Source organism: Macrotis lagotis, chromosome X, assembly GCF_037893015.1.
Source record: "Macrotis lagotis isolate mMagLag1 chromosome X, bilby.v1.9.chrom.fasta, whole genome shotgun sequence".
Taxonomy (NCBI): Eukaryota; Metazoa; Chordata; class Mammalia; order Peramelemorphia; family Peramelidae; genus Macrotis; species Macrotis lagotis.
The window spans coordinates 326,336,285-326,351,876 of NC_133666.1; the positions used below are offsets into that span (position 1 = coordinate 326,336,285).

Below are 15,592 nucleotides of genomic sequence, written 5' to 3' on the forward strand. Positions count from 1 at the left end.
CTGATGACCCACCCAACTCTCAAGATCTGTGATTCTGAGTGACAATAATATCACAATACTGTATGGTAGAATATCTGTAGAGACAGATGTTCTGTCAAAAACTGTATTCAAATTATTAGCTTAGTTCTTATTTTAATAGAGTATTTTGGACTACTGAATTTTAATTAATAAAGATCCATCTGCTCTCCTTCCAACAACTCCAGCAACTTTGAGTAAGAAGACTATCAATCATTTATCAATTAGTATGTGGCTTAAGTTATAAAGCTCAGCAACATGATGGCTTCATAAGGTACAGCAGTTCTCACTGTGAACTGGATATAATGGTACAGTTTCTCTGTGCAGGGATATCATCAGAACTACTGATCTTCATGGACCATATCAGTATAGCTAGGGAGCATTGATTTGTCTGACTGGAGGTTCATGGTTAGACTAACTATTGGAATAATTCCATTGTTGCTCTTATTGTCTTTGTTGTTGTATAAGTATGAATGAAAATCTCATCATGAGTATGGGTTATATAGTTTTAATGAACTTATTGAAAAAGTCTATTTTTATTGAGAAAAACAGAGGAAAGTATGGGTGAAGATATAGGGAGTTCTGATGAGTGAAGTAGGGAAACAAGGACACTCTGGATAGATGGTCTCTATTTTGTGAAGTAAGAAGGACATTACCTGAAAGAGATGGAGTAGTAGTAAAGGCAATAGATATTTGATGAGAGAAGAGAAGGTTGGAACACCTTCTGAAGAAGGTAAGAAAGACTTAGGCAGGGAAGAATAAAAATATTGACACATAGCATCAAGGAATCATTTAAGATTAGTAACATGCATTTATAATGAACCCAGTTGCCACGGGAATCTGAGTTCCTATACTAGTGTTCTACAACTAAGGAGTAAAAGCAGATAAAGTAGAGAGTGTGGGTAAATTGTCTCCAGTCTTTCATCCCTTTAGTGGATCCTACAGAGCATATCAGGTTAGATTAACCTTCCAAATTAAAAACCTTTGATATTTTGTTAACTGATTGCAGTCTCATATCACTCTATGCTCTGATTCTAACTTGTCCAACAGGATAGCCAATATTTCCTTGTTATTTCCTTGATTTCCAGTATGAAACCTTGCATATAGTTAATATTCAATAAAGCATTTGCAGAGTCAATTTATATAGTGATTGGAAAAAGGCCTGTAGGGAACCTACTTTTAACAAAAAAGAAGTAATTTTTAATTAGCAGAATAATTTACAGTCAATAGTGATTCTTAAGTATGTAAAGGAAAATCTTTAAGTCTTCCATTCTCCTAGTGAATACATAAACTAATGGTCCAGTGGACAGGGCATTGGGGTTTGGAGTCAGGGAGATCTGAGGCAAATCATTTAACTTCTGTTTGTCTCAGTTTCTCCAACCATAAAATAGGGATATTAATAGAAAATACTTCACAGGGTTTTTGGGGTACAGAACAATACTTTCCATATAGTAGATTCTATGCAAATACTTATTAATTTCACCTTACTTTTTCCTTGTTTGAATATTTATAGATTTTGAATATTTTAACCTGTGTTAACTAGACTTAACTGTATAGGAAATAAAAGAGCTTCAATTCCACAAACAAAAATTTGCTCTCAGTGAGGTTGGAAAAAGTACAAAAGAGGTGATAGAAGCCAGTGGGATAGAAATGATGTTAATGAGGGATATTGATGAATGTATCAGTAAGAAAACAGAGTTCAAATCCAGGACTGTATCTTATGTAATACTGAACATCTGATCACTTTCAGTTTTACTTTTTATGGACTCTTTGAATTTTGCTTAGTCAGTCTTGTTAGTCATTAGAACATGGGATAGGATTGATAAAGAAAAGGGAGATGTTGAGGGAAAGAAGGAAAAAAACTATTATGGATATTTTAAAATAAAAAACATTTAATTTTGTCTTAATTCTACTTACCATTATACTTAAGGATACTGATAGACAATTTTATGTATGTATGTATGTATGTATGTATATACATATATATTTATATATACACACACATGTGTGTGTTTGTGAGACATGAATAAGTATCTCTCTGTTAGCAAGAGGTATGTTCTTAAAGAGTTGATTGTAAAAATAGTATTTTTGGGGTGGCATTTACCAATACTTTAAATGCACCAGGGGAGTTATCTTCCCAGCAGAATGTTAAGTTCCTTAAAGGCTGGGGCTATTTCATTTCTGATTTTGTATTCAGGGCACCTAACATAGTTGGCAGCGAATAGGTACCAAATCACTGTTTGTGACTGGAAAGAAATGAAGCCAATTGGGTGAAAGTCTTTATGAAGCCACGAAATCAACATGATTTTAAAAAAGTCAAGGAATAAGAGTCAGAAGATGTGTCTTCAATTTTTAGTTCTAATTTTAGCTCTTGCTAATTCCATGACCTTAGACTTCAGTTTTTTTCCTCTATAATGTGAAAATAATACCTTCACAGAAGGTCTCATAGAGTGTTGTAAAGATAAAATGAGATAGTAATATATTTGAAAGCCATCATATGCTAAAAATGTTGTTTAAAAGGTAAGGTTTAGCATTTGGTAAAGCTAACAACTGCTCCCATAACTTGGTGTCTCCATCTGTCTGTATGTTTGTCGTCTGTCTCTGTCTCTTGGCTTGCTTTGTTCAAGGAAAGAAAAATAATTCAAACCATATCGTCTGTGTCTTTTCTTAAAGTTCATTTTAGTGATACTGGAAACTTGATCTCCACATTGAAAGCCTCATCCATATACACGTGGATGTTTTTGAGTCATTTTAGTTCTTGCTTAGAGAAGAATCACTAATTTAAAACATATGGTACCATATTAAATGTATGATGTTTCTATCTAATTATATACTTTGTGAAATTATACTCCCATAACATGTCCTTTTCCCCTAAGGAAAAAACTGAGATGTGCATGTTGTCTTTGTGACAAAACTATCTGATCTCTGAAAAGATTGCTCTGCTACTAACCACTTTTAAGTATTGCATGACTTAACTTTCTTAGGTCTCAGTTTCCTCTTCTGTAAAATGAGGGTTTGGACTATATAACCTCAAAAGTCTCTATTCCTGCTCTAGAATTCTGTGTTTATAATTACACAATGTTTTTACTAGTAAAGAAACAAGTGATCTTAAAAGGTATTCATGACTGAAATGAGTCATGAAACCAACTATCTTGCCACTTCTGCCCTTATTCTTTTTTTTAACCTTTAAAGATTTTATCTTTTCCAATTAGCAACCATTCATTTTCTTTTCCTGTCATCTCTCCCTCTCCTGAAAAAAAAGAAAGAAAACCTTTATAAGAAATATGTATAGTTAAAAAATTCCCACACTGGCCATTCCCAACAACATAAATAGTACTGCATATCTTGAGTCTTTAACCTCTCCTGCAAGAGGTGGTAACACCTTTTATCATCAGTCTGGAAAGTAAAGGATTCCCATCAATTGGGGAATAACTGAATCAATTATAGTATGTAAATATAATGGAACACTATCGTGCTACAAGAAATGATGAAGGGGAAAGTTTCAGAATGTCCTCTAAAGACTTGTACGGACACTTGCATAATCCAGAGTGCAGTAAGCAGAACCAGGAGAAGAATTTATAGAATAAAATTGTAAGGATTGACAATTTTCAAAGACTTAGGAACTCCACCTTTATTGTTGTCCTCAAGAAACAGAATGTAGGTTGTAATAACTAATCTGACAAATGTAGCTATTAGTCAAGAAACCAGAAATCCCTTCTGTTCTTCAGCGAGAAGGGAACCCCTGGAACAGAGAAGTTCTAGTCAAGATTCTGTCTACAGTGGAGGTTCCAGTTCTAATTCAACAATTACATTTTCTGAATCCTTGAAATAGTATGAATATTTTCCTCAGAAGAAACCAATTATGCAGATAAAATGGTTGATCATCCAGAACAAATGAGCACTTCTTGCCTTGAATTTATAGCACAAATTTAGTAATCTTATTTACCACATGCTAGTTTAGAGAGTATTTTCAAAGTATTAATATGTTGATGTTTTACCTGTTGATTATTCTTCTGTGAACAATCTTCAAAATTATAATTCTTTCTGCACAATCTTTCAGAAATTCAGACATTTTTTGCTTTAGAGCTGGTTTCATTTCATGTTTTGCAATTGCTTTGAGGTGATCCCATGATGCTTTGCATCTGCGTTCCATCTGACACAAGTTGTCTTGAAGTTGATCAAAGTCAACCTGAAAATAAGGGAGAATGTTTCTAACATTAATAAACTCTGGAAAAAATTTAAGCACCAAATTTGTACATGGGCCATCTGGGTTATATAAAGTCCAGTTCCCATAAAGAAAATAGTAAAAAATTTAAACCAACATTTGCTGATTAATGCTTGGAATGATAATTTGAAAATCATATGTGTATTGACACTGGAAATTTGGCTGTAAAACTATCTTCCAAGTGAAACCTAGGAAACGAGTCACCATTTTCTGTCATGCCTGGAAAGAGATATTATCATAACTCAAAGTCTGCAAAGCAAGATGAACTAAATGTCTGATAGGAGACTTTTCCAATTATAGCTGAGCAAGATAATTTCTTCATTCTCTAAAATGACATTTCACTAACTTTGAGGTTCACATTTACCTGGTACTTTATGGTCTGCGAAGTGCTTTACATACATCATCTCAATTATTTTGAGCATACTGATGTAGTAAAGACCATCAGACACAGCACAACATGACTGACCTCAAGCAGCAAGTTAAGAATTACCACCAGCCAACTCTGAATGGAAAATGAAAAGGAAAATGGGAGCTCAAAAAGGGAAAGAGTCTCACTTTTTCTCCTCTTTCCTTTTCTACTTTCTTACTCATTCCTTCTTCATAGAACACTTTATCTTTTTTTTTTTAAATTTTTATTTAAGGCAATGGGATTAAGTGACTTGCCCAAGGTCACACAGCTAGTCAATTAAAATCTGAGATCAGATTTGAATTCAGGTCTTCCTCACTCCACGGTTGGTGTTCTATTCACTGCACCACTTAGCTGCCCCATAGCACATTTTATCCTAATTGCTCCTTTCTATAAAGGCCAGCTGCTCTCAGACTCTACTTTTCATGAACTTGATATTTTCTTAATTGAGGGGTTTGAGGAGAGGATGTGTGGAAGAATGCAGCTACTCTTTTTAGTTTCATGCCCTGGGACAAATTGCTGTTTATTATGAAGTTTAAGGAGAGTCAATTTATAAAACTATACGATAGCTACCAATGAGAATCTTGGAAGAACAGGAGTAGAAGATTGTCAACAGGGAAATGTATGATAGGAACAGGGGATGGGCTGGCCACATGACAAGAGTCATAATGATGGGTGGTTAGAGGGCTTTTCTAGTATTTTCTTGATTTCTGAAGAATTCAAGGAGGACCTTAAGTTCATTTATGTCTCTGACTCTTCTCCCTTTCCGCTAGAGGGGAATTTATGGAAGGACGAGGGCTGTGCAGGATGGTTAGGCATGGATGGGTCCCAATCTGCCCCAATAGAGGAACATTTGAATCAAGGAGATGACAATTCATTTTGTTTACCAATAAATCAAACCCTGGGATTTTTTTCAGAGTATTTAGTAAAAGTGAGGAGGGGCTAGCATGATTGTCTTAAAGACCTCAGGTGGGAAGAAGTCTGACAGTACCAAAGGTAAAGGAAGTGCCTTCAAAGTTCATTAGGAACAACCACAGTAGAAAGCTTGAAAGTGAGGCTTCTAAATTTGTTCTGGAGAAGACTGTTAATGACCCAGCATCCCTAGCAAAGACAAGAGTTTTCTTCATTGTTCACAGACATACCTTGGCTGACCTAGTGATGGCCCCAATCTCAGAATATAGATCTGTACTGTCTGGGAAATTTTCCACCACCATTGTGCACACATGGTGAAGGAGAGACTGTTTGTGCACAGTGTCTTTGACTTCTGGAACCTTCTCGAGGTAGCTCAACTCAAATGCTTTGGCCTGTTTGGCAAGAAAAGAAAAAGGGAATAAGCTTAAACATTTTAATCAATTTTCTAAGGAGAACATGAGTTGTATTAGAAAATTGTGTCTGGTTTACAGGCCTTCTCAGTCTTATCATTAGGAATTACAGGGATGGTCATTCTATGGTACAAAGACTCTTTCAACATTCCATTATCCCTTCATCAAATGCCTTTAGTGTAGAACAAATTAAATGTGCCTGTGATGACCTAGTTTCATTCCCCAGCATTTACCTTCATCTCATGATGTCCTTCCTCAGGTTTCCTCTATCCAGTAGCCTATTGCAGTCCCTCTCTCCATCCTCCATCCCATCTTATCAGCTTTTCATTTACCTTTTTCCCTTTTGTGTATATGTATATGTATATAAATATACATATATATATTTAAAATTAATTAAAAATACTGGATCCTTCTATAAGCACAAACAGTTTTTGAACATGCAGCATGGAAAAAATTGAAAAGAAAAAGGCTTTAGAGATGCCCTTTGACAGCAATTAAATATACATTAGGGAAAAATGTTCAGATTGTTCCCAAAATGATATATTGACTTAAAAACTATGGGTCTACATTAGAAGTACTGGTAGTTACATGTGTTTTCAGGATAAAATTTCTCCTATAAATTAAAGAGTTTTTGTTAAATGGTAAATTATGAGATATTATAGCTGTAACTCTCTTTTTTTGATAAGCAATGGGGTTAAGTGGCTTGCCCAAGGCCACACAGCTAGGTAATTATTAAGTGTCTGAGGCCAGATTTGAACTCAGGTCCTCTTGACTCCAGAGCCGGTGCTCTATCCACTGCACCACCTAGCCGCCCCATAGCTGTAACTCTTAATAACAAATGTTCCTATACCAAAAAACAGAGAGATTATAATATACTTACATTAGAACCATTGAGAAAGTTCCCAATGGCTAACAAAGTAGACAGAATGAAGCCCAGAGTTTTATTATTTTCCAATTGATCTATTCCTTCCTTGAGGTCCAGAAGTGGTTCAGCAACCTCCTGCCAGTTAAAAAAAAGAATAGAAAAGCAGAAATGGAACACATATAAAGCATTTCTATTTTACTATTATTATTTTCATCATCATAATTATTTTTCTTATTACTGAATGGTTATACAGACTGAGAGGTTTTGGAAGTCATATATAATAATAAATCTGATTATCTCTAGCACATATAAGTCATATAGACCCAGATATTTCTTCAGGGCACCTAAAACACACACAGTGGTTCTATAAATCTTGCTCTGCCCTAGGAGAAGCTATGAGACCTAAGTAAAGGCCACTGAATGACAAGAATTTATATTTTATATATATTTTATTTTATAACCAAAGCTATAGGATACATGAGGTGGGATGTGGATGGAGAGCAGACACCTCTGTTACATTCACAGTTGTTCTTTAGCTTCTCATAAACACAGACACCTGACTAAATCACAGAACCAACATTGGCTTATTCTTCAGTATGTACAATTCCTCCCCCTTCTCCATTCTCTAGTATTCCCTTCATTCTCTTCCTCTTCTTTTCCTCATAATCCTTTAATTAAGCCTTTAATTAAGCCTCTTTCTTGACCCTTTTCCTTCCTGCTTTGGTTCCCAGGCTTTATCTCCCTATTCTGTGTTAGCTGATCTCAAGCATGTTTGCTTTAAGTCAAACTCATTAATTTAGATCCTTTAATCAATTAATCGATATGCATTATTCAAGGGTTTATTTTGTGCCAGGGTCTAAAGAAAACTGTCCCTTGCTCAAGGAGCTCTCATTGTAGTAAGGAAGACAGCATGTAAATATTTAAACACACACACAAGATACATACAAGATAGATGGAAGGCAATATCAGAGGGGAAAGTGTTATTATCTAGGGATACCTGGATAGGTTCTTCTGGAAAAGGGGTGTTTTGAATCTTAAAAAGAATCCAGGGATTCTAGGATATGGAAGTAAGGAAGTACAGTAATTCATACACAGGGAACAGGCAGGCCAAAAACATGGAGAATAGGGGATGGAGCATGGAGACAGAAAAAGTGGGCTAGTATGGAATGAGTTATATATCCTATAAAGTAGGAAGGGATGGATTAGGTGAGGGGGGGGAAGAGGAGAGATATTTCCTAGATACCTGGGAAAATACTATGGCAGCTGAGTGGATTCCAGAATGGAGCAGGAAGAGATTTAAATCAAGTAGAAAAATTAGAAGTCTATTGCAAATAATCTAAACAAGAGGAGCTGAGCACCTGAATTAGGGTGATGGTTGTGTGAATGGACAAAAGGTGATATTTAGATCAAAGGTATTGTAAGGGCAAAAATGAGAAGATTTGACAATTGATTGGTATATAGGTTAAGAGTGAGGAGTTGGAAATGACAATGAGATTGCAAAGCTGCCAAGATGGTGATACCCTAGACCAGGGCTATCCAAAATGTGGCCCGCTGTGGGTTCACTAAATGCTTTAGTAAATGAAATCAAGCTACCACAGAGCTCTCACTAAAATAGCAAACCAAAATATATTCTATTATTTCAATAAAAACGTTTAAAAGTAAGGTTGAACAGCCCTGATCTAGACAACAATGTGGACATTTGAAAGAAGGGAAGGTTTGGGAGGAAGGATAATAAATTCTCTTTTGGACATGCTAAGCTTGAAATGTCCATAGGGAAATCAGTTAAAAATGTCCAAGAAGTAGTTTGTGATGTGAGGCTGGAGCAATGGAGAGAGACTAGGACCACATTTTATAGACTGAGATAACTGAAGCATAGGTTCTGATGAAATCACCAAAGGAAACAGGATGTAGAAAAAAGAGAATGGGGCCCATGTTAATTCTTTAGAGTGTTCCTCCTACTAGTGGGCAGACATAAATATCAAGCAAAGACCAAGGAGGAGTAATTTAGGAGAACCCCCCAAAATCAGTGTCATCAAAACTCAAGAGGTGACACTATCCAGTAGGAGGTGATCAATAGTATTAAAGATTGCAAAGAGATAAAGAAAGTAGAGGATTAAGAAAAGGTCATTTAGATTTGACAGTTAAGAGACCATTAGTAACTCTAGAGAGTACAGGTTTATTTGAATTGATGAGGGGCAGAAGTCAAACTTCAGAAAATTTAAGAGTGTAAGAAAAGGAAGGGTAGACACTGACTACAGTCTTTTCAAGGGCATTAGCTGAGGAGAAGAAGAAAGAAAGAAGTAATTATTAGTGGGGAAAGTAGGATTAAATGAGGGTTTTTTGTTTTTAAGGATGAGGGATCCATGGAGAATAGAGCATTAGGATGATGAAAAAGAAAATTTGTTGAAGATAAGAGAGGATGTTAGGAAAGGGACCAAAGTTTATGTAGAAGGTTTGATTTGACAAGGAGAAAGTCCATTTTATCATTAATTAAGGAGATGAGGTGGGTTAAGTCAGAAGAATGTGAGGTGAGAAGGGGAGAACATAGAGCTCTCAGCAAATGGCCTCAAGTTTCTCAGTGAAATATAAAATGATGGGCTCGGCTGAAAGGGTTAGAGGAAAGAGTAGCTGTGGGAGGCTTGGAGAAAAACTAGTAGGTTTGGAACTGTTCCTGTGGTGAGAGAATCGATTAGGCAAAAGTTGAAGAATTACATTATTGCAGTGAGGTCCCAGCTGAGAATACATAAATATGTGGTGAACTCAGCATTATGTTGTGATTTTTCTCCAGTAGGGCTTCTCCACAGTTCATGAGAAGGAACAAAGCAGGCAGATGGTAGGGAGAAATCTGGAGTTTGGCTTTCATAAAGTGGGACTGGTGCTAAGACAAGGGAAAAAAGAATTTTAAAGTATATCATAGTATGGAGCTGAACTGATTCACCAATGGCACAAGATCGGTAAAAGAAGAGAGTGAAACAATTGAAGAGACAATGGCCTGTAAAGTCCTGGATAGTACTGGATTAGAGATCAGAGTGAGAGTAAGCAATAGGATTAGGGAACTGAAGCATAGAAAAATATGAAAGGACAGAACTTATAGACAGATAAAACAACTGTATAGTTCAAGAACATAAACATCTATGGCTGATGACAAAAGCAAGATTATGGCTACTTTTGTGTATGGCTGAGGGGAAATGGAAAAGTAAGTAATGGGACCTGAGTAGATTGAGAAATTGAATTAGTAGATATATTTTCTTAAAGTCAAAAAGATGCACGTTCAGATCCCATGTATGACACATTCTGGCTATGTGCCTCTGACTCAGTAACTTAACCTCTCTGTGTCTTCAACATCCCTCCAAGTCTACAAAAGGTACAAACCTGTATTGGTAGAGAGATTGGAAGTCCCCAACACCAATGAAATGACAACATTCATCCCCTCTCCCTTATTTAAATGTGATAATTCAAATGGAATTAGGAAAGACTTTTAAATTGCAATTTTATCTACAAGAAGTGCTTGTTAAGCATTGTTACTGTAAGTAGTATTTGAAGGAGAATATTTCCTTTAATTTTAGAGATATGAGATTTCTCAATAGCCACTGTTTGACTTTCCACCTTAAATAACACATTTCTTCCATATTATCCCCTAGACAGGTTCATCTAACTACAGACTTAGCAATTCTAGTGATGGAACCCAATCTTTCTGTAAACAGCCTGCTCATCTATTTGATTATATAACCCTTCCTTCTATGAAGTCAAAATCTACCTCCTGTAACTTCCACTTGTTGCTCTTTGTTTTGTTCTTTGGATCTATGTAGAATATATCTATTACCTCTTCCATATGAAAGCATTTCAAATACTTAAGAATTATTTTTTTTCTAAGTCTTTCTTTTCCCCAACTGAAGTGACCACATTTGTTCTTTAAATGACTCAGGTAAAGATAGACTGAGAATAGGCAGAATATGTAAAGTCTTTAATATAGGGGGTTTTGTAAGGTTTTGGAGGGTAGAAACTTTCATTTTTTTCTTCAACTTTCTATCCCTATCATCTAGCCCAGTGTCTAGTACAAAGGAATACTTTCTCCTTGCCAAGTCAAACCTTCTATAAAAACTTTGGAGTCTAGAACTTAATGAATGTTCATTGATTCAATGATTAAAATCTACTATCCAGACCTAAACACTAAGCTTCAGATGGGAACTGAGACAGTTAGAGTGTGGAAATACATTGAGAGATCTACTCAGTGCCCCTCAAATACCCATTATTGGATAGCACTATACTCTGCTCATGCCTAAGGCTGGCCCAATCGCACAAATTTATAAATATTTGTAAAGACTAGATTGGGATTTTCATCTTTATTTTCATAGTAGTTATTTTCATTGAACAGTCCCAATTTCTTTGTACTAGAGTTCTTGCCTAATTTAGAGAGGAAGTCTGGGGTTGTACAAACCATCAGTGTTTAAAGCACCCTACATTGGCAATACTCAGGAGTATTCTTATGTTACTTCCTGGAGTACCCCACCCTGCTCCCCCTCTCCCCGATAACCTTGTTTGCCATAGGGAGGAATGGATCACAGGGTTATTCCTTGGCAGCAGCTATAAGACTAAAAGTTCTTTGGAAAGCTTCACTATACACCAGCTTGCCATAAGGTTTCCAGGTTTTTGGGTTCAGGACAGATACATTTTTATGTAAATCAATTATATTAAAATGACCCAGGAGAATTAAAGGAAGAATCCACTTCTAACAAGCAAAACAAGACATCAAATGGCTTTGTTCCTTTAGAATGTCACTGAAATGAACAGCTATTTTTACAGTGGACTAGGACAATGGTGTTTACAGATAGAGCCTTTGGATTTATATTTACTTAAGCATATGCTTCACTGTAGATTGCATCTGCAAGGAGTAATTACAGCCTTGAGGCTCCCTTGTGCATTGGAGAAATAGCAGCATATATTGGAAGGAATGCTGGACCTGGGGTCAGAAGAACTGGATCCTGGCCCTGGCTCTGCCACAAAGTAGTTATGTGACACTGCTAGCCTAGTCATTGATTTATCTCCTTCGACCTTTAGTTCTCGTTCTCTCTCTCTCTCTCTCTCTCAAGGATGATTCAAATGGAAGATTCTAGATGAGAATACGGTCTGCTGTCACCTGAACTGATACAATGACTTGCTCTCTACTGGTGTCATTATTTCTAGTCTTTCCTTGTATTTTCATCTCTGTGTTGTCTGATTTCATCATTTTATTCCTCCACTTAATAATTTAAAGGTTCTTCATTACCTGTCAGTTAAGACCCTTCCTATCTATATAATCTTATATTTCATGGCATATCAACACAAATTCAACAACAACATTTGGCTTAATCAAATGAACTCACTAAGAAACAATTGGCCCTCAAGGAATATATATCCTGGCCTGGGGTGGTATATGACTTCTATATAGCTACTACAGGGTAGAGTGTGACAAAGGTAAAGGAAAGATACAGACAAAGTCTCCTAAGTGAGCTTTTATTAGCTAGAGAATGCAAATATGGGGGAGAGTAGCAATCATAGTATCTGAGGAAGAAGAAGGGACCTGAGCTAAATTCTTCAGGAAGAGAAGGTGAAAGTGAAGATGGTACCTATCAACTCTGGGGAATGGGCTAAACCCTGTTTTAGACAGGTTGGTCTATTCAGTATACACACATTAACTCTCAAGCATGTGCAGTCTTTTGCCCTTTTGTTCACCCCCCCCCCCCATCTTTGGTCCTCTCATTTCTTCTTATCTAAATTTTACCCATCCTTCAAGTCTCAGTACATCAAATAAGCCTAGCTTGACCTCCTCCATCCACAAAGTTTACTCTTTCTAAGGAACTCCTTGGGAATTCAATGTCTGTACCATTCTTGTAATTCATTATGTGCTCTCAATGCATTATTAATTAGCTATATGTGTATTGTGTTGATTGTCTTATTGAAATGTGCCATTTCTTCCTGACGAACTGTAAGACAGAGACTGTCAGGGCAGCTAGGTAGTACAGTGGATGGAGCACTGACCCTGGAGTCAGGAGGACCTGAGTTCAAATTTGGCCTCAGACATTTAATAATTGCCTAGCTATGTGACCTTGGGCAAGTCACTTAACCCCATTGTCTTAAATAAAATTTTAAAAAAAGATAGAGACTATCCACAAGAGGGCAACTGGAAGAAAAGGGGCCCATATCTTATACTTCTTGGCATCCTGCTAAGTACCTTATAAACATGTTGTAAGAATTCAATACATATTTTATAGAATCCCAAAATTTGAGAGTTAGAAGTATCTGATTATCTAGTCTAAACCACACATGAAAGGAATCTTCTCTATAACATACTCAACAAATATTCATTCAGCCTCTTCTTGAACATCTCTAGGGAAGAGAAATCATCTATGTCTCACAGTAGTTCATTTTACTTTGGGATGGTTTTAATTGTTAGGAAGTTTTTTTCTTGACATGAAACCAAAATTTCTTGCTCTCTTTGCAATTTTTCACCTACTGGGGCTGAATGGAAGAGGCATAGTCCTTTAAATACTTGACAAGAGCCATTATCAAGTCTCACTTGAATTTTTTCTTTTCCAAGTTGACTCAAAACACTTCACTATCTTAACTGCCCTTTTCTGTGCCCTTTTTAGTTTCTCAATGTCTTTAATAAATTGTCTCTCTTTTTTTAATGTTTCCATTGATCTAAGTTGAATGTGATGAGAGAGAAATCATATCCTTAAGGAAGGAAAATAAAGTATAAGAGATAGCAGAATTACATAGTAAGATAATTTTTTTTTCTAAATTAAAGGTAATAGTCTTTGGTCTTTGTTCAAACTCCATGCTTCTTTCTCTGGATACAGATGGTACTCTCCATTGCAGATAGCTCAAAATTGTCCCTAGTTGTGGCACTGATGGAATGAGCGAGTCCATCAAGGTTGACCATCACCCCCGTGTTGCTGTTAGGGTGTACAATGTTTTTCTGGTTCTGTTCATCTCACTCAGCATTAGTTCATGCAAATCCATCCAGGCTTCCCTGAATTCCCATTCCTTCTGGTTTCTAATAGAACAATTGTGTTCCATGACATACATATAACACAGCTTGTTAAGCCATTCCCCAATTGAAGGACATTTACTTAATTTCAAATTTTTTGCCACCATAAACAGGGCTGCTATGAATATTTTTGTACAAATGATGTTTTTACCCCTTTTCATAATTTCTTTCACTACCCAGTAGTGGTATTGCTGGATCAAAGGGCAGGCACATTTTTGTTGCCATTTGGGCATAGTTCCAAATTTCTCTCCTGAAAGTTTGGATGAGTGCACACCTCCAAAAACAATGTATTAGTGTCCCAGATTTCCCACATCCCTTCCAAAATTGATCATTTCCTTTCTGGCCATATTGACCAGTCTGAGAGGTATGAGGTGGTATCACAGAGAGTCTTTAATTTGCATTTCTCTAGTAAGTAATGATTTAGAGCAATTTTTTATATAACTATGGATCACTTTGATTTCCTCATCTGTAAATTGACTTTGCATACCCTTTAACCATTTGTCAATTGGGGAAATGGCTTGTTTTTTTGAAAATTTGACTCAGTTCTCTGTATATTTTAGAAATGAGTCATTTGTCAGGAAATACTAGTTGTAAAAATTGTTTCCTATTTTACTACATTTTTTTGATCTTGGTTATAGTGGTTTTATCTGTGCAAAAGCTTTTTAATTTATTGTTATCAAAATTATCTAGTTTGTTTTTAATGCTGTTCTCCATTTCTTCCTTGGTCATAAACTGCTTCCCTTTCCATAGATCTGACAGGTAAACTACTCCTTGATCTTCTAGTTTGCTTATAATATTGCTTTTTATGTCTAAATCCTGCATCCATTTTGATCTTATCTTGGTATAGGGTGTGAGGTGTTGGTCTAATCTAAGTTTCTTCCATACTAACTTCCAATTTTCCCAACAGTTTTTTATTGAAGAGAGAGTTTTTATCTCAATAGCTGGACTCTTTGGGTTTATCAAACAGCAGATTACTATAATCATTTCCTGCTATTGCACCTAATTTATTCCACTGATGCACCATTCTACTTCTTAGCCAATACAGACATTTTTGATGACTTATGCTTTATTACATAATTTTAGATCTGGTAAGGCTAAGCCACCTTCTTTTGCACTTTTTTTCATTAAATCCCTGGAAATTCTTGACTTTTTTATTTCTCCATATGAATTTACTTACAACTTTTTCTAATTTTTTGGAATTTTGATTGGTAAGGCACTAAACAGGTAATTTAGTTTGGGTAGAATTGTCATTTTTATTATATTAGCTTGGCCTATGAGTAGTTGATGTTTGACCAGTTATTTAAATTTCATTTTATTTGTGTGAGAAGTGTTTTATAATTGTTTTCAAAAAGTTTTTGAGTCTGTTTTGGCAGATAGAGTCATAGGTATTTTATATTGTCTGAGGTTACTTTGAATGGAACTTTTCTTTCTAGCTTTCTGCTGTATCTTGATAGTCACATATAGAAATGTCACAGATTTATGAGAGTTTTAAATTGTCTCCCTTGACAACCAAACACAACAACCTGAATGATGTCTGATGAAAAAAGAGGGACCGGTTTCTGGGAAGCTATGGCCCTCTTAGTGGAGCCCAAATTTCTAGTCGCTTTTTTGGCTACCACATTACATTGCTAAACTTGCAATTCAATAAAACATCCTAATTTTTTTAGATCATCTGCTATCTTACTATGACTCCACCATCTTATTCTTATGAAGTTATTTTTGTTATTAT

At 35.9% G+C, this 15,592-nt stretch overlaps 1 protein-coding gene across 9 annotated transcripts in view; it reads right to left on the bottom strand.

The window, feature by feature from the left end:
• The window catches only part of FHOD3 (formin homology 2 domain containing 3), a 740,814-nt gene that overhangs the window by 41,277 nt on the left and 683,945 nt on the right, over positions 1-15,592 (bottom strand). For all 9 annotated transcript variants that reach the window (XM_074203815.1, XM_074203820.1, XM_074203819.1 and 6 more), the window contains 3 exons: positions 6,849-6,968; positions 5,789-5,950; positions 4,014-4,204 (listed from right to left, as the gene is read on the bottom strand). In XM_074203815.1, coding sequence (XP_074059916.1) covers positions 4,014-4,204; positions 5,789-5,950; positions 6,849-6,968 — 473 coding nt within the window. The remainder of the gene's footprint in view (positions 1-4,013; positions 4,205-5,788; positions 5,951-6,848; positions 6,969-15,592) is intronic.